At 40.8% G+C, this 17985-nt stretch overlaps 1 protein-coding gene across 6 annotated transcripts in view; it reads left to right on the top strand.

Moving 5' to 3' along the window:
• ZNF827 (zinc finger protein 827) overlaps positions 1–17985 on the top strand; it is a 105653-nt gene that overhangs the window by 81357 nt on the left and 6311 nt on the right. For 4 of the 6 annotated variants that reach the window (XR_007630246.1, XR_007630248.1, XR_007630247.1 and 1 more), the window contains exons 9-13: positions 9547–9684; positions 11230–11401; positions 13516–13682; positions 16643–16834; positions 16928–17105. Coding sequence is in view for 3 of the 6 variants with exons in the window: in XM_050327329.1 (XP_050183286.1) it covers positions 9547–9684; positions 11230–11401; positions 13516–13682; positions 16643–16834; positions 16928–17105 (847 nt within the window). In the remaining 3 variants the exon portion in view is untranslated. Of the gene's footprint in view, positions 1–9546; positions 9685–11229; positions 11402–13515; positions 13683–16642; positions 16835–16927; positions 17115–17985 lie in introns of all 6 variants that reach the window. The other 2 variants (XM_050327330.1, XM_050327332.1) reach the window with 2 other exon arrangements.

Below are 17985 nucleotides of genomic sequence, written 5' to 3' on the forward strand. Positions count from 1 at the left end.
CACACATCCAAAGTACTCAGTGAGAAATGTGTGACTTTGTCTACCATGTATTTGTTCTGGGAAGTGAATTTAGGACAACTCAGGGCTGTCCAGCAAGTTCTTGGGACCTGTGTTTTGATGCAGGTGACAGAAGATAATCTGGGGCAAGAATGACTACGAAGTGGGTTTTGGGAAAGGAAGAAGAGAAAACATATATTATATGTTGAAAATAACACATGTTGGCTTCAGGAAGGACGACTCTAACCAGCGTGGAGATTGGTATGTAAAGAAGTCTTAGCAACAGCTAATGACCTGTTGAGTTGAGTGAGGCTTTTGGGGCTGCGTCCCACAATATGCCCATAGTAAACAGGGAAAACCAAGGGTAGGCACAACTGTAACTAAGTGGTTAAGTGAAGCTGTCAAACCCCAGGGACCACATGCAGCTCTGAAAGAGTCTGTGCTCGCTCTGGTATTCATCATTCCTTTTATTAATGTTGTGGGTGATGGAAGATGATTATTAAATGTCTGGGTGACACCATGCACAGAGGTGCCATAAGCACTTCAGAGGACAGAACTAGAGTTCAGTCTTACCTTGAGGAATTGAAGAAACAGCCTGAAAAAATAGCAGCCAATGCAGTGAGGACAAACTCCTGTGCCTGGAGGAATGAGGAGTGCCACAAAAAAAGGGGAGGGATGATTGCCCTTGCAGTGCAGCTTAAGGGAGGGATGTGGATTAGTCTTGGTCAGACACAGTGTGTAAAGCTGACATTGCAGACATTGCAGAAAGAGCAAACATCTGGCTGAGATGTTGGGAATGTAAGGCACATGTGGTAATTCTGCTCTGCACCTGGAGCCCTGAGTTCAGTTCTGGGCTCTGTAATCCAAGAACAATGTGGAGGACAGCTGTGCTCAGAGGTTTAGAAAACATAAACTGTGCATAGAGGTTTAAGAGTTTTGCCAATTTATTTAGTTTGGAGAAGAAAAGAGGGGAGACATGATAATGGCATTCAGATATGTAAAAGGACAGCTTTGAGAGGAAAATAACAAACCTTGCCTGTGTTAATGTGAGCAGAATAAGGAATAACAGGCTTAAATGACAGCAGAGGAGATTGAAGTTAAACACCAAGTAAAGTTGTCTAGCAGTAGGGTGGTTTTGCATTGGCACAACTGTCACAGGAGGCTGTGGAGCCCCTGTCATGGGAGGGTTTTTAAAATAATGTTAGACAAGCACCTCTCGGGACTGGTATGTGGCTGGTGTGTCTCCAGGCAAGGGAGAGACAACCTGGCCTTCCAACTCTAATTCTGTGATATCAATTCAATAGCAAAGCTATAATGACGATTAAATAACCTCTACAAAGAGACTTGATAGATGAGGTTTATAGATACTCAGCATGCTGTGTTTTAGACTCTGCATGTTATTCAAAGTTCCATCTCTAGTTTCATAACCTCTTTTGTCTTTCTTAATATCAGAATCCTTTGTAAACTTGAACATCAGCATTGAATCAGACTGTTTCCTGAATATGAAACTTTTCCAAATGCAAGATCAACATGAAATAGAAAGATAGGTTTTAAAATTACTTTTCTCGCTCTGCAAAAGGAATTGGAACACATCATTCCTGACGTTTTTTTTTAGTTACCTTGGGATTCTCCAAACCTCACCTATCTTACCTTGTACAAGTTTGTCTTCTATAACATTTGTCTGCCTAAGAGTAAATTAGATATAGAATTCATTAGCTGTTTGGACACATGGATAGATGGATATAATGACTTCTGTTTAAAAATAATCTAAGCAAAACTGAAGATGAGCTTGGGGGTTTTTTCTTCTACAGCATGTTTTCAATCAGAGCACAAATCTGCCCCAAGTTGTGGATGGGTGTTTTAGTTGAGTTTGGGGCAGTCGTGATGCTCACCGGTACCCTGCAAATGCAACCCAAGCAGATGGGAGAATTATGCAGAAAGAATGAAAGAAAGGATGTTTTGCAGGGAGGTGGATGTGCTGGTGATAAGGAGAGCAAGGAAAGATGTGAATATCTAAAAAGAGTGAGTTAAGGGCTCTAAGGAAATGGCAGATTCACTGCTTATCACTCATGGAATCTGCAGTAAAAGCAGTAAGAATGTTTTCTTTCACAACACCAACCATAAGGAGCTTGCTGAAACAGGTAAAGGTGGATCTGGCCAAATGTTTGTAGTTACTTGTTCACCTAGTGTTAATTCTTTCATGTGAATAGAGTCAGCTCAGGAAGAGGGACTCCTGCATTTGGAACTTTGTTTTCTGTTCCCCCACTGAGGTTTCTGGTCACCAGCTTCCTCCAGTACAGAAGCTTTTGCATCACTAAAAAAGATGCAGAAGTCTGAGAAGAAAAAAAAAAAAAGGAAAATTTTTTAATGCCCCATAATGGTCCTAACTGTTTGAGTGATTTTTAAAAGGGTTTCTTGGAAGTGTGTCCTAAGCAGAATTTTAGGAAAGAAATTAAAAGGGTAGAAACCTCTTGGCCTTATGGAAATGAATTAATTTTGGTTTAAAAATAACAATAGGAGCAAATTATCCTTTCATAAATTCATATGAACTCAAAGTTGTAGCACCCAAAAAAAAGTGTTACGAGCAGTGTAAATGCTTGAGATAAATGCAAGGGCTACCTGCTTGGGAGTGAATTAGAGAGAACTTATGTAAGTCCATAACAGCACATCTTACTGTTGTCATGAAGATACTTTCAGGAGGAAACGAAATAAAATATATTATGCAAAATAACAGAGAACATATTATCATGTTTTTCTCTCAACTATTGTACATGTTGTAAAAATATTTTTTAATAAGTGATTGCAACATTATTGCAACTTTAGGATTCCTTAAAAATCTGCAACTCCAGCCACCTTGCTGGAGAATTTACATACTCGTTTTGAGCTAGGGATTTGCTCTCTTCTTGGTTGTTTCTTAAGTTTTGAGCTTAATACAGGCAGCAAAAGCAAATTTCAGAGCTTTATAATGCAGATGAAGGTTATCACAAACCTCATGGTTTGCTCAGAAGTCATCTCTTCTAATAGTGAAGTTTAAATAGGTGCGAGTTTTGACGCAAAGGTGGAAGGTGGGGAGTAGTTTTTGAAGTCACTGTGTCCTGACCTTGTCTTTGCCCTGACTTCCATCACCCTGCTTCTGACTGTCCATTTTTGAGCAGTGGGCCCAGTCTTAGCAGTGCAGTGGGCTTCACTGTTTTCCCATGTTTCTCTATGAAGCCAACTTTTAAGTCCATCTTTTACCTATTTTTATTCTTCTCCCAAACCCCGACATCTTTATCACTTCTTGGTGACCTTTGCAAGTGTTGTTGTCTGTGGTTCTGCATTCGGAATACTTTTATGCACAATGTTAATGTTTCTTTTTATGGGCTGTGCAAGCTTTTTGTTGAAATATTTCCAACTTTTGTGGTTGCTGTTTTTAGAAAGAGCAGCTTAAGTACTGTGATACTGATACATAAAACCACTTGGGTTCTATTTTCTTCCATATCAAGGATTTTTAAATTATTGTAACATTACTGCTTTTTACCATGCTCTGTAGTAATGTTAAATATTTGCAAAGATAAAAATAAAGAGCATTAGTTGGTAAAGTTTTTTATTTGGAAAGGAGGTTTTCTCTGCTTCCTCTGTGGAGTTGTTCTGTCATTCAGACTGATTATGTACTGATTTGTGGGGAATTTAAAAAAATTTCTTGGCAAGAAAGCAATTGTTTATCTCAGTAGTGGACGAGTCTGCTCCCAGTGAAAGATACATCCTAAACTAAGACCAGACAGGATGCTGTGATGCAGGTGGTGACAAATGAAGACTGCAGGACCAGTCAGGATCACTGATGTCTTATATAAGTTGTGAGACATATCTTCCTAGGGAGCTACAGTATCTGGAAGGATTCCACTGTTTATTTTAACTGACTTACTAGACATAAGAATCCTGGTCCTACAAATAAAACCTTTGTGGAAGTAAGTTAGAAAGGGAGTAAGATACATAGTATTTGGAGCACTGCAATTTCGTATAGTCAATATATTTTTGAGCTTGGGAATCTTTCATAGGCTCTCTGCAAACAAGCTTGCAACAGAGCCTTAATTACATATTTCATAAAAGGAGTTCTCAATTTTTAAATACAGTGTGCCTGCCAGAGGTGACAGATGAGCATGTAAGGGGAAGGCTGCAAAGCAATAAAATGAGTCTTTGATGATGGGAATACTGCAGAAAGTAGGAAGACAATATAATAAGATAGGTAAATGCAGACAGGAGGAAACAAAATTTCTTTGAGCAAATAAATGTTTTTAAAGCAATGTTTGTGTGAATGTCTGACCTTAATACCTTGTTTCTGAATAAATAATTTCTTGAACTTTTTGTCTTTTAGACATAACAAAGCAGAAATAACCTTACAAATGGAACAAGTTTTTGTGCCATTCCTGTAGAGCTGCATACAGTCTATTTACCTCTTGGGTAAACATGGGGTACTCAAAAGATCACAGAGGACAGGCAAGCAGCAATTCATGTCAGGCTAGTAGTGATCAAAAGTTAACTGATGACTGCTCAAGGTCCCAAGTCTTTCAGAGCAAAGTGAGGTGCTTTGTATCTGCATATTGATGTTCATTCTCTTGTCATGAGCTCACAGAAACCTGATTACCTTGTCCAGCACTGTTTCTTAGTTTATTAATATTAAGGCTTGGTGAAATGTTTTAGGTACGTTCTTCTATGGGAGCTTCCTTCTGCACCTTGTACTCTTCTCATAAAGTTTTGTCCCCAGGAGGATGAGGAGGGAGGTACCACACACCTCCTTTCCTCTTTTTTTTGTATCATCTGTCATCCACCTTTTCCCTGTTCAGCACATGTTCTGAGTTTTGGCCATCTCTCCCTCTTAGCTCTCAGCCCAGTTCTGTCACCAGAACTTCTGGACATCTGACTTGTTTTCTTCATCTCATTTGGCTTGCAAGCAGGATTTATTGAAAATTATTCTAACACCACTCTCTATTTTCACTGGATTTCTTTTTTTTTAATTTTCAAAATTATTTAACTGGTATCTTCTTGACCATCTGTGTGGTGTCAAGCTGTCTGAATAACCCAAAATACAACTATGACATACACTTCCAGAAGAATGGAGAGAAAATGAATGTTGACCTTCCTTGTTAAGATGTATCAGCACCTCTTACTTCCATCTCTTTAAGGAATACTTATTGCAAAGGACAATCAATTTATTTCTGTAGGATTCCATCTGACCATAAGGAACCACCCTTGTGGATTTTGTTGCTTCCAAGATCTATGGAGGTGTGAAGATAAAACAGAGAAGCAGCTGTTTCAGTGAGTTATAGGGTGTGAGAGCAGACAGTAAACCAGCAAAGGTTATAAATATGAATTTATCTTCTTTAAATGACACTTGAGCATACCTTTTGTTTGTTTTCTTAGTTTTGTCTTTTTCACTTAAATAGTGGTTCCATTCTTTCCATTGTTAGTATAAGGATAGAAAGTTAGGTGTGGCATTGAAAAACAGACTAAAACATAATGTAGGATCAAACACTGTGAAACAGTAATTGAAAAATACATAAGCTAAGTAAAATAAAATAAGTAATCAAAGTACCACATATCAGAGTCCAAAGTCAGTCCCTGGGAACTTTTTGTGCCTGACAGCCACTGGCAGTCACAAGGCTGCATTGGTGACTCCAGACAGTTACTTATGTATTTAGGTCACACTTTGTCCTCTTCTTCAGTTACAGCTTCAACCCGATATGGTATCCTTCTCCAGGCATATCTTGACAAAAGACAGGGTAAAGACTTGTCAGAAGAGGTGATTAATACACTCTCCATATTGATATTACCAGTTTGAGAGGAAGAGGAAAAAAAGAATCACTGAATGTGAAAATTGAAAATATGTGTGTGCACTTATGCCCAACAGCTTAGGGAAGGGGGAAATAGTAACTCTTTTCAAGCTGCTGTGCTTTGTTTGCCAGAAATTAATGTATTTGAAGGGCCAAGAAGAGGGACAGAACAATATTTCTGCATCTAATGTCCACCTTGTCCTGACCTCAGGGAAGACACAGTTGGTGACAGTCCTGGTAGTTCCTAACCCCTTCTTGGATGATCAACTTTACACAGCTACTCGCTGGAAACTGACTTAGGGCTAGTAGGGAAATGAGACCAGGTGATGCAGAAAGGCAGGAAAGGTATCCATAAAGAACTATTCCACTGTATTTAATCAAATTTTACATTATTTTTTTACCTCTTAACAATTTTATGCAAAATTATATCAAAATAATTCTATCACTAGCCTGTAATATACTGAGTTTCTTTTCTGCCTTTCTGTTTCTTTTTAGTGATGTACTGGAGAACTTGGAGGCCTTTCATTTTACTAAGCATATTTTGTTTTAAACTCCAAAACCCATACAGAAATGCAGTCTATTATTTAATAAGTTCAATATTATTTTGTCATGTGTGCTTTCCTAACATAGAAGTTTTGGAATTTGCTGTGGAGTGTTCATTTAAAGCAGAAATCAAGTCCTTCTTTGTTTGGTTGTTTTTTGTTTTTTTTTGTTTTCCTCTTTATATTAGGATAGGGATGTCGTGGTGAAAGATGGATTTCTATGAGACATCTCTCAAAATGGTGGTTTATTATTTAACTTTAGTTGGTCCCAGTCCATCTTCTTCCTGGCCAGTGTAAGGTATTCTTAAAGGATGACAATGCTGACTGTCTTGGTAGAAGGCTTTGGGATGCACAAACCTTTGGAACACTGTGCACAAACCAGTGTTGTGGTCTCAGAGTCACTGGACTTGTCCTCACTTTGCAGAAAACACTATTCCTCAGCGTTAGAGACAGAGCCCAAGGACTGGATGTGGAAGTTGGCTCCCGTGATAGGTCACTGGCGAGCTGAGTTCCTGGGCTCCAGGTTCCAGGCTGCAGACAAAGCTGCCCAGAGGGTAAGATGGGTGGAAGTAGGTGGTTTTTCTTGGAGCTGAGAAGTCTTTCACAGAGTGCTGAGGCTCCTGTTGCAACAGACACCAACTCTGGTTTGCCATGAGCAAGCTAAGAAGCTTGCTGAACAGAAAAGGGACTTTGCTACAGGGAGAATAGTTGGTCAAAAGAAAAGAAAGAAGCACTGTAGTTAAGGACTCCAGGAATAAATCTTTAAAGTAAACAGAAGAACTTTTAAACCACCTACAGTATCCTCTTTTCATCAATGAAAAATATGCAGCAGTTTTACAAGGGAATAGCTTTCACCAGCTCAAAGTAATCAGAAAGCTGCTATTTTTTCCAACTTCCCATGAGCTTCCCAGAACAATCCATCACAGAGAAGAGGATATTTTATTTCTTTTTCTTAAAATATAAAAGAGGGCTGATGACTAATGCTGAAATGAATTGTTAAGAGACTTATTTACTTAATTGAGCTTGCTTGTTTGGTATGTCTCCCAGTTAATTCATTTTTGTTGTGACCATATTGAAGCAACCTACACCCTTGTGACCTTCTCTTATAATTATTACTATTTTCCTCTTTTGAAGCACTGTTTTGATTATGTACTCAAAAATCTCCACTAGAATATCTGTAGCATTAGCACAAGAGATTTTTCCATTGTTTGGAACTTAAGGATAGTAACAAAAAGAACAATTCTTTATTGAAGTTCGTAGAGGTTATGGGTCACTTACAGCCCTCAGGGGATGGGGGGAGGTCTTTCTTTTTAATTTCACAAAATTACTATTTTGAATAGGCAGAGCTTGTTTTCTAACTAGAAATCCTTTTAAGAAAAATGTGTTGTTGGTTGGTAGCACTCAGAGGTGCCTCACAATTCCTCTGGTGTGAATTTTGTACATATTTCAGGGTCACAGGAGAATGTAACAGCAGCAGAAAAGGGGCTGGCAAGTATGATCATCCCGAAATTTGCTGAGATTGCTATGTGGACTCTCTGCCCCAAATGAGGCATTGTTTTTATTACTGCTTAAATTAAATTCAGTATTTGACAGCTCTTTGCCCAAACCACAGTGGAGTCATCTGGACAGCTCTCTGTGAAGGAGAGGGTCTTTCAGTCATGGCAGTCACATTTGCAGTGGTGGGAGACTGTAAATGAGGGTTTGCTGATACAAGGGAGATGTTTATCCCTCAGTGCTTCATTGGATGAAGATTTTTCTGGTTTGTGCCAGCCTCCACAACACTAAATTATGCTCAATAAGATGTTTTTGGACTCCTGACCCCAGCTCCTTTCCCCCTCCCCCAGTTTAAATGAAAATCCCACCCAACTGGTTTTCCTCCATCATGGCCTGTGCGTGTGCACTGATGGAGATAGTTCTGGGCAGCAATCCCACAGGTGGTGTCAGTTTGGAGGAAGGTGCTCTGCATGTGGCATCTTTCATTCCAGTGGAATTGGAAGATCTTTTACCTTCAGAAGTAAGTTTTACACTGAGTCCCCTCGCCACTGGTTGCTGGGCTTAGAAAGCTGCAGAATACCCTTGTGGGTTTGTGCACCTCTTACAACAGCAGTTCCTTGTCCTCAGGCAATAGGACCCTTGCACAGAGTATTTTTTTGCTCAAGACTTGCTGATACTGTTTCTCTGACTGATTCAAGTAGTTCCACTGCTTTCCATAGTCTCTATCTCCTCTCTGCTCCCTTCTGTCCAAATGGAAACCGGCCATGCTTTCAACTTCTTGAAGCACTGTGTACCTTTTTTCCTTTTCCACATTCCCAGTCCTTTACTTCCTTACAGAGTGCCTTCATGTCTGCACTTTACGCTCTATGGAGTTTCTTTTTTTTTGTATTGCAGACTCTCTCTGTTCCTGAAACAATTAAAACCACTTCTTTAAAGATACTGGCTTGCTCTGAGTTGCAGTTTTTCAGTGGGTGGCCCTCTAAGCTGATGGGGATTTTGATGCCTGAGGACAGCAGGTGCTGAGTAGAGCTTGCCTAGGATATCAGCCACACATTGATGTGCTTTTTTTAATTTTTTTTTCTGAACAGTCTTCTGGACTTAAGTGACAGATTGCTCATGTATGTGTCGATGTGACACCTAAGGACCTGGCAGTGTTAGGGTAATGTTTGGACTCAATGATCTCGGAGGTCTTTTCCAACCTAAATTATTCTGTGATTCTGTGTAGCAAAAACTGCTGCGTCAGTAGAAAATGTCTGGAAATCTTCCTTCGGCCATGACTAATAATTCAGTGTAAAATAGACCACCATCTCAGACCAGGCCTTCTTCATGCACCAGGCAAAGGTGGCTGATTGGAAAAGACAAAGGAGTGGTCATTCCACAAAACCATAATTAGAGTTTAATGCCTTGCCCTGCTCACTCTTGACTTTCTCTCTTTACATAATCTGGTTCAACTCTTTGACTATACCTATGTCCAGAGCACTTTGGCTAAGTGTTCTGCTTTAGAATATGTATGAAAGGTGCTGCATGAAAGATTCATTTCCTCTCCATCATTGGGAGTTTCCTTTTTACGTGAACTCATGTGCCACATCACACAGTGTGCAGCTGAAGTGCTGCATTTTACGTGACACTACAGGGCTCTACTGAATGAAAGCGGCAAGTCTTCAGTGTTCTTAAGACAGAACTTTATGTGTCTTTTGGCATAGAAACAGAAAAACTGGGGCTGGAGGTGGGAAACGAATTGCCGTCTTGGAAATTTAACGACCAGCTCTTTCCCTGCGATGTGTGTGGAAAAGTGTTTGGTCGACAGCAGACTCTGTCCCGGCATCTCTCACTGCACACAGGTGAGCCAATGCTTTTTGGTTGTTCCAGCACTGTGTGTTCATCACTGTTTGTTTAAGGGGAAGAGAAAGAAAGTAAGCAAAAGAGTGTGTGAGCCATCCCTGGCTCCTCGCACTTAGGGCAGAATGTCGGAGTGGCATTTAGGGAGTTAAATGACATTTTATTCCTTTGCAGCCTACTTGTAATTTATCCTTTCAAAATGTGTAAATGCGAGTTTGTTCAGGTTCCAGTACACCAGACTGTAGATACCAACTGGTTAACCAAACCTGGAGTTTTGAAGAGAAGGCATGGCCTTTTTTTGGGCCAGATTTGGGGGGGTTTTCTTGGACAGACACATCATTCACCTGATGAGCATTTTAAATGTCACTGAACAAAAGATTTGGCCATGGTGTTTCAGACCTGTGAAACTGAAAGGATTTAATGTCTCATTCATCTCTGCTCTTATCATACACTTCTGAGAGGAACAGGGGCTGGTTCTGCCCCATATCAACTTCCTTAATGAGCTTCAAGTCAATGGAGACAGAGTTTTTATACAGAAGATGCACTCTGTCAGCCTGACGAGGTGCACAGCACAAAATAAGACTTGAATGCAAGAATTTCCTATGTACTGCTGAAAAATACTGCTGGTATAATGCTGTGTTTGTTGTGCCATGTACAGCCATGCTGAAAAGGTTCAGATGCTCTGTCCCATGGCCTCATGGGGTTCCCTTGGTCCTAAGCTGCCCTATTGAATGCCTTTCCCCTAGCACTTTTAGCAGTATATTTCAAATTTAGAGCAACAGATTCTCAGAGGAAAAGGTTGTAAAAACTGATGTAATGTTTGGTTATTTTAATCAGCTCTCTGCAAAATTCAGCCTGGCACACATATAAAAACTGTGCTTCCAGGTCTTAGAAATGTTTAATTTAAAATTTAAAAAAAAAAAAAATTAAATTGTGAAGCATCAGAAACTTGTGATGAATTTGTTTAATTTTTTCAACTGTTCTTTAAATGAGCTTGTTTCATTAGTTTATGTTTGGAACTGGACTAATGATACAGTGTTACCTTTCCTCCCCTTTAAAGTTAAATTAAAGGATCCTTTTCGTTCCTCTCAGTATCACCTTAGATTTTAATACAAAATCATCAACTGTCAGTGATCACTGCAAGTGATCACATGGGCAACCTCAACAATTACTAAGCCCAAAAATCATATAAAGATGCTAGGTAAAGGAAGTAGTTTTAGACTATTGACCTGTTTCTCTACTGGCTTTGCTGCAGCTCTCAGAGCAGCTGTTGCCCCAGTTTTCCAGTTTATAAAGTTTTATATTATCTGACTACAAATGGTAGAGCAAATTAAGAAACCTAGCCCCAAACTGCCTTCATATTAGTTTTTTTCTGAGTAATTGCTGTGAACTCCTATAAGCTTTTAAAATGTCGAGCTTCCAAAGTACCTCATCCTAAAAGCTGCTCAGAGAAACCCAAAGGAATGCGTGCTTGGTTACTGGCAGCTTTAAAAGCAGCTAGCTCCAAAATGAGGTGCACATTTAGGGTTTTCTCTCTTCTTTTTCAGAAGAGAGAAAATACAAATGCCACTTGTGCCCCTATGCTGCTAAGTGCCGTGCTAACCTGAACCAGCACCTGACTGTGCATTCCGTGAAGCTGGTGAGCACAGACACTGAGGACATTGTCAGCGCTGTCACGTCCGAAGGCAGCGACGGGAAGAAGCACCCTTATTACTACAGGTGAGGACCCAGGCAAGGGCTGGGCACCAGACACTCTTACCTGCCTGCTCAAGGCATGTTACAGGGCCACCCTGCTGGTGTTGCAGGGTAGAATCGTGATGGAAGTATTTGCATTGCCCTGATCCGGCTTAGGCTGAGCAGCAAAAACCCCGCTGGCTGCCTCATGCTGTTTGACTTGGCTGTCCATTGGGAAGGACTCTGGGATTTGGTGTGGGATTGGTTTTTTTAAGTGGCAGCTGGGCTCTTCGAAGTCTCTTTAACTCTTTATGCTGTGTTCATTTAAGTTTTATTTGGAAACATCCTGTTGTGTACATGGATTCACTGATTCTAAGCCAACAGTGTGCCAAGAAGGCCAATGGCATCCTGGCCTGTATCAGGAACAGTGTGGCCAGCGGGACCTGTACACAGGTACTCAGGTACCTGTGATCCTTCCCCTGTACTCAGCGCTGGTGAGACCACACCTTGAGTACTGTGTTCAGTTCTGGGCCCCTCAGTTCAGGACAGGATATTGAGGTGCTGGAGCAGGTCCAGAGAAGAGCAACGAGGCTGGTGAAGGGACTCAAGCACAAGCCCTATGAGGAGAGGCTGAGGGAGATGAGGTTGTTTAGCCTGGAGAAGAGAAGGCTTAGAGGAGACCTCAGCACTCTCTACAACTCCCTGAAAGGAGGTTGTAGCCAGGTGGGGTTGGTCTCTTCTCCCAGGCAGCTATCAGTAAGACAAGAGGACATGGTCTCAAGCTCTGCCAGGGGAGGTTTAGGTTGGATATTAGGAAGAAATTCTTTACAGAGAGGGGAATCAGACACTGGAATGGGCTGCCCGGGGAAGTGGTGGATTCACCGTCCCTAGAGGTTTTTAAGATGAGACTGGATGTGGCACTGAGTGCCATGGTCTGGTAACCATGGCGGTGTTGGATCAAGGGTTGGACTTGATGATCTCGGAGGTCCTTTCCAACCCGGTTGATTCCATGATTCTGTGAAATCTAAAGCACTGTGCTTCCAGTTGCCTCTGACAGCTCCCTTGTTTTCAGCCAAGTCTATGAAATCAATTAAAGTATAATAAGAATTGTTATATCAATATCCAGATTTCCTGCATTTGCTGGAGCTATATACGTTCAGTGACCAACGTGGCCAAAGAAAAAAAACATTTAGGAGAATTTACCTGAAAAATTTAAAGGAACTGCCTGGAGAAAATGGATATTTAGACATTCTTCTTGTTGCCTGTGCGCTGATGTGCGCTCTGCAAATTGTGATGTGTACTCTAGTGGCCAAGCAGATTACCAAATCACTCTTGCTTTTAGTCAAAGTGCCAAGAGCAGATTTAATTACCAAATCATAGAAGTAAGAAATAAATGAGACCTGCTGGATTAGATTATCTAGTCCTTCCCCCTGGGAAAGCAAAATAGTACCCTAGAGTATATGCCTTTTTCAATCTTTTTTGGCTTGCTTTAAATGTTAATGGCCTAATCAAAGCAAGAGGAGGACTCTGCAAAGAAAGTTAAATTAAAAGGTCCTTCCCATTGCCTCTCAGTATCACTCTGTTTATGTGCTGGCTGCAAAATCTGTATCCCTCCTAATTATTTGCATAGCTGATGACTGCTGTTTTCCAGTCAAGCATAAGAAATGTTTGAACCCATTTTTACTTGCTTACACTGAAACTGCCAGGCAGTTTTGCACAAGATCCCAGTTTGGCATGGGAACCATTCCAGGGCTTGAAAATCACTCCTGGAGTGTGCAGCAAGCTCTGTGTTTGTCAGTGTATCAGCTGTACTAAACATCTTGGCAAAGCTGCAATGCCTCTTATTGCCCAAAGGAATCAGCTAGGTGATGCACAGCATCTGGACTCTGTAGTTTTTAATTAACTTTATGATTATTTAGCATCATTATGGCATGTACAGGATTGTTGCATTGTGCCTGCCCTTAATCACATTGGCATGGCCATCAGTTCAAAGGCAGTTCAGCAGACAAAAGAATTTTGCAGTGAACATTCAACAGCGAGGAAGAGCAGAAATCCATGCAGGGAGTTTTCTCTGGCAAATTCAGGGGAAGGGCAGCATTTTGTTTGTGGTTTGTGTTTTAATGTTTCCTACTCACTTTTGAATTCCCTTCTGCCTGCAGCTGTCATGTGTGTGGGTTTGAAACGGAGATGAATGTCCAGTTTGTCAGTCACATGTCCCTCCACGTGGATAAAGAACAGTGGATGTTCTCCATTTGCTGCACAGCATGCGATTTTGTCACTATGGAAGAGGCAGATATGAAGGCTCATGTCAACAACAAGCACACAGGTGATGATCCCTCTCTCCTAGCTGCAGTGATCTCTCTCTTCCTTGCTTTTTAGATGCAACCTTTACACTTCCCATTAGCACTGCTTTCGCTGAAATGCTTGCTAATTAAGGCCTGATCTCTCAAAGTTGAAGTGAATTGGACTCCAGCCAGGCAAATAATCTGGTAGTGCAGATCAAATTTCAAGCTTAGTAAAATAAATGAAGGACTACTTAGCCCTTCTTCTTCCTATTCCCCTTATCCTCCAAATCCCCTTCCTTGTTGGAGTCAGCATACTTCATCTGTTTTTCTGACTGGTTTACTATTTCATCAAAATCCTGGTTTGACTTCTATGATGATAAGGTCACTTTGAGTGCTAATTGTGCATACCCGGCTGGAAGTCTGAAATAAACATTATGTTGAGCTTTGCCTCTTGGGTGTGTTTGCCCCCACAGACCATGAGTTTGGAATTTCACACCGATGTTTAGTTGACACTGTGATTCAACAATACCATAAATGTAACTTTATATTAAATAACAGAACAACTCGTGTTCTTTCCCTGGTCCTGTTCACTTCATAGCCAAGGATAAGAGCAATAGCAGTTTTCCAACAAGCTCCATATGCTTAGTCCAACTAATGAAGTCTGGCATAATTTAAGGAGAATATTAGAATCCTTTCAATTGATTTCTCTTATAACACCAGGCAAAAGCATTTTGCTGCCACAAACTTCTCACAGTTGTGTTTATGATACTGAACCTGAACTGCATCCAGCACAACTTTTCCATTGCTAAATTGCTTTTCCTTTCCTACCAGGAGTAAAATTGGGAAAAGGGAGGGGTGGAGAAAAGAAGGGAGAGAAGAATGTGATTCGTTGTGTTCAAAGATATGTAAGTTAAATGTAACTACAGAAATACAAGCTACTGGGAAGCTCTCAAGGGATTTTATGCCAGCACAGCTCTCAGCACTACTCCACTTCATATATAGGAATTCAAGGCAAATGAGAAAGGCCACCCATAGCCACATGAAAAGCTTGCATCAGAGCTCAAAACTGAGCTTTACTCTACTGTATTTTCCTATCATGGCTACAAGATTTAAACTGCTACTTGTCTTCTGAGGAAAAGCAAAAAGCCCTTTGTTCTTCCTTCACCCTGCCCAACTGAGCCATTCAGCTGGTGATTCAGCCAAATGCTCACATATATGGCAAATACAGAGTAAAAAATAGAATGGATTTTCTGGGTCACTTGACTCCAGTCCCTTATCCTGTGATGTTACCAGGTCATAAACGGACTGTTTGTCAGGATGTTGGCATAGGCTTTCAAAGAAGTGCAATTGTTTTAAACAAGCTTCTTCTATGGACAGGCATCTGTAGACTTTCCTGCATTAAAGATTAGGGACCTTTTTCAAATTTCTGACTATCTGTAAGACACACACTGGAATACACGTACATTGTGCTTGTGCCAGAACTGCCCTTCATCTGAAGCAGCAGTCCACCTCTCCCTCCCTCCACCTGTCTTCCCTCTCTCCTCAGTATTTATTCCCTTAGTATATTTATGGAGAACAACCCTCTCCCCTCTAAATGTACATTGAGCTTTTTCTTATATGAAACAGTTTTTTCACTGTACCAATCCCTCACTGAGTATGTTCCTGTTAGAAACCCTGCTCTTGACACGTGCAATCACAGCTGTACATGGTGAAATGAAATAAATCATGATGGCAGTGTAAAACAGCAGCAGCTACTGGGAATAGCTCACACAATAACATTCTGTGATCATATTTACCTTCCTTGAAGGCTCCCCAACACTGATTGCTCGTATTCATCCCATGTTCTACTCAAATTCTTCTTTTGTTTTCCTTGACTGTTTCCGACTTAAGCACTTCTCATTTGTAGCAAAACTTCTTGTTACTGGCCCTTCATGTCATAACCTTGTACTCTATGCTATTAAATTTCATTCCATTTCTATTACTCTGGTCCCCAAGGTCAGTGAATCTTTTCTGAATGATATCCAGTCCCTCTCCCTATTGGCAGCTCGGGTCATCAGATTTCATTAGTGCATTCCTACATTTTTATCTTAAAGGTGCCACTCATCAGTTTAAAGTCAGGCATATAGGTGCTGGTGTTTGCAGAGGCCTTGATCAAGGGACTATATCACATAGAGAATTTGAAGTTTTAGTAAAGCCTTGTTTTAAACACAGCTCTGATTGAACCAAGACATGGGTGGGAGGTAATAATTTGCCCATCCTTGCCTTGCTGGCTCACAGCCGTTCTCATATGAGAACTCTCACTCTTGTTCACTTCTAGTGTGTGATAGGGTTTGGAATTTGAACTTCATACATTTATTGCACACATAAGAATATTCTGATGGGCTTTATCTCTGGGTCCGCTTAAATAACATTGTTTTCAATTATCTTCAGTAAGAGATCCTAATAAAACCAGGTAAATCTCGAGACCACACAGTTATCTCCTACAGTGATTGCTGAGGATGCTCTTCAATACAATGGGTGAGATTATTCTCCATTACCCTTCATCCCAGATTTACTCATTGGACCCACATAAATGGAAAGATGGGGGAAGTTTAGCTTGAACCAGTAGGCATTTTTGGTTTCTGTACTCCAAAACTACAGAAGTTCTATTTTCTTTCTAAATGACAAGTTCTTCATTGGTTTTGAACTCAGAGTAATCAAAGTGTTTTCTTGGGATTTTTTCAGTCTGGTAATGAGGTAGAATTGCATGATCCTTTCCCACTACCATTACAGATAAACTCAATTGTAGAATAAACTGAGAGATGTATCATCATTAAAGTGCTAATAAAAAAGGAAGGAGGCCCAACAATGATTTTTTTATCAGCTCAATTAATTTCTGCCTTGTTTTATAAGCATGTTTGAATTAACTTTAAATATAAATACTTCCTGACATTTAAAACAGGATCACAGAAATTCCATCTAATCTACTGAAGCAGTTATTGCTCTTATTTGTGTTTTTCAGCTGAAGAGAGGAAGACACCCAGTGAATCTAACAGTCCATCTTCATCTTCACTGTCAGCACTGAGCGACTCTGCCAACAGCAAAGAAGATGCAGATATAACCCCAAAAAACAAGGGGTCAAACAACCTGCTAGTCATTTCTCTAGTGCCTAGTAGTCAGACCTCAGTGAACACTGAAGAGAAGTCAGAGAAAGGTAAAACACCATTTAACAAATGCAAACTGTCCCCTTCTATGCAGTCGATCTGGCCACAATGTCAGGGATACATTTTCCTGTTCTATTTTTCAGGCTTTGAATGTGTTTTCTGTAACTTTGTCTGCAAAACAAAAAATATGTTTGAGCGTCACCTGCAAATCCACCTGATCACACGGATGTTCGAGTGTGACGTGTGCCACAAGTTCATGAAGACACCCGAACAATTACTGGAGCACAAGAAATGCCACACTGTCCCCACCGGTGGGCTCAAGTAAGGAAAGCAAGTACACAAACTTTTACTGTGTTAAGGATCTCTAATTCTGTGGGGATAGGACAAAAGGAAGTCAATTAGAAAGGGTTGGTTAACTGATAATCCAGATCTGGGGCTTCCTTTTATTTAATGACCCATGCCCTGTCCTTTAGGCTTGCATCATTAGAGCAGATTAGTAACCTACCATCCACTGGTGTTTGGGAGCTGTTACAAACTGTGGTCCTTTCCCTTTTCAAGTCAAAGAGGAGACAGTATGTGATGGTCCCTACAGAGAACAAGGCAGCACTACACAGGGGTTTTGGCAGAGTAAGGAGCAAGCACACAGCACAGCTCTGTTCTGCACCTGACTCACAAAAACTAAACCCTATGCAGTCTCTGAATCTAGCTATCAAGTTACAATCTTAAAGGTTGTAACCTTTGCATACTCTAAAGCAATTTCTCTCCAGGAATGAGTAACTTTGATGCTTTCTGCTTTGGTTTACATGCCCCAGAATAATCACTGTTGTATAAATTAACCTGTAATCAGAAATACAGTCTTTTGAGAAAAAAGCTGTTTGGTTTTGGCTACAGTGGTGTACTTTAAGGCCTTCTGGTGCAGAGCAGTGTTTCTAGAGAATGAGTGTGCCCTTATGTCAAAGTCAGACCCCTGAGGGACGGAGCGACTGCTGGGGCCATATGCTTGCTCTCTGTGGGCAGGCAACATGGTTTTATGAAAGAGGCACATCCCTGGTCTCTGTTTGTTCCAGCTGCTGCAGGAAAAAAGGCTGGGACCACTTTGAGCCCAGATGGGGTTCAGCACAGGGCTCCCAGCCTCTGTTGCTCTTGCTAAGCAGACTGATGTTCTCAGTGCCCTGTAGCTGTGCTGTGACGAGCACACCAC

The sequence above is a fragment of the Myiozetetes cayanensis genome, unplaced genomic scaffold (genome assembly GCF_022539395.1).
Source record: "Myiozetetes cayanensis isolate MyiCay16 unplaced genomic scaffold, myiCay2020 scf33, whole genome shotgun sequence".
Taxonomy (NCBI): domain Eukaryota; kingdom Metazoa; phylum Chordata; class Aves; order Passeriformes; family Tyrannidae; genus Myiozetetes; species Myiozetetes cayanensis.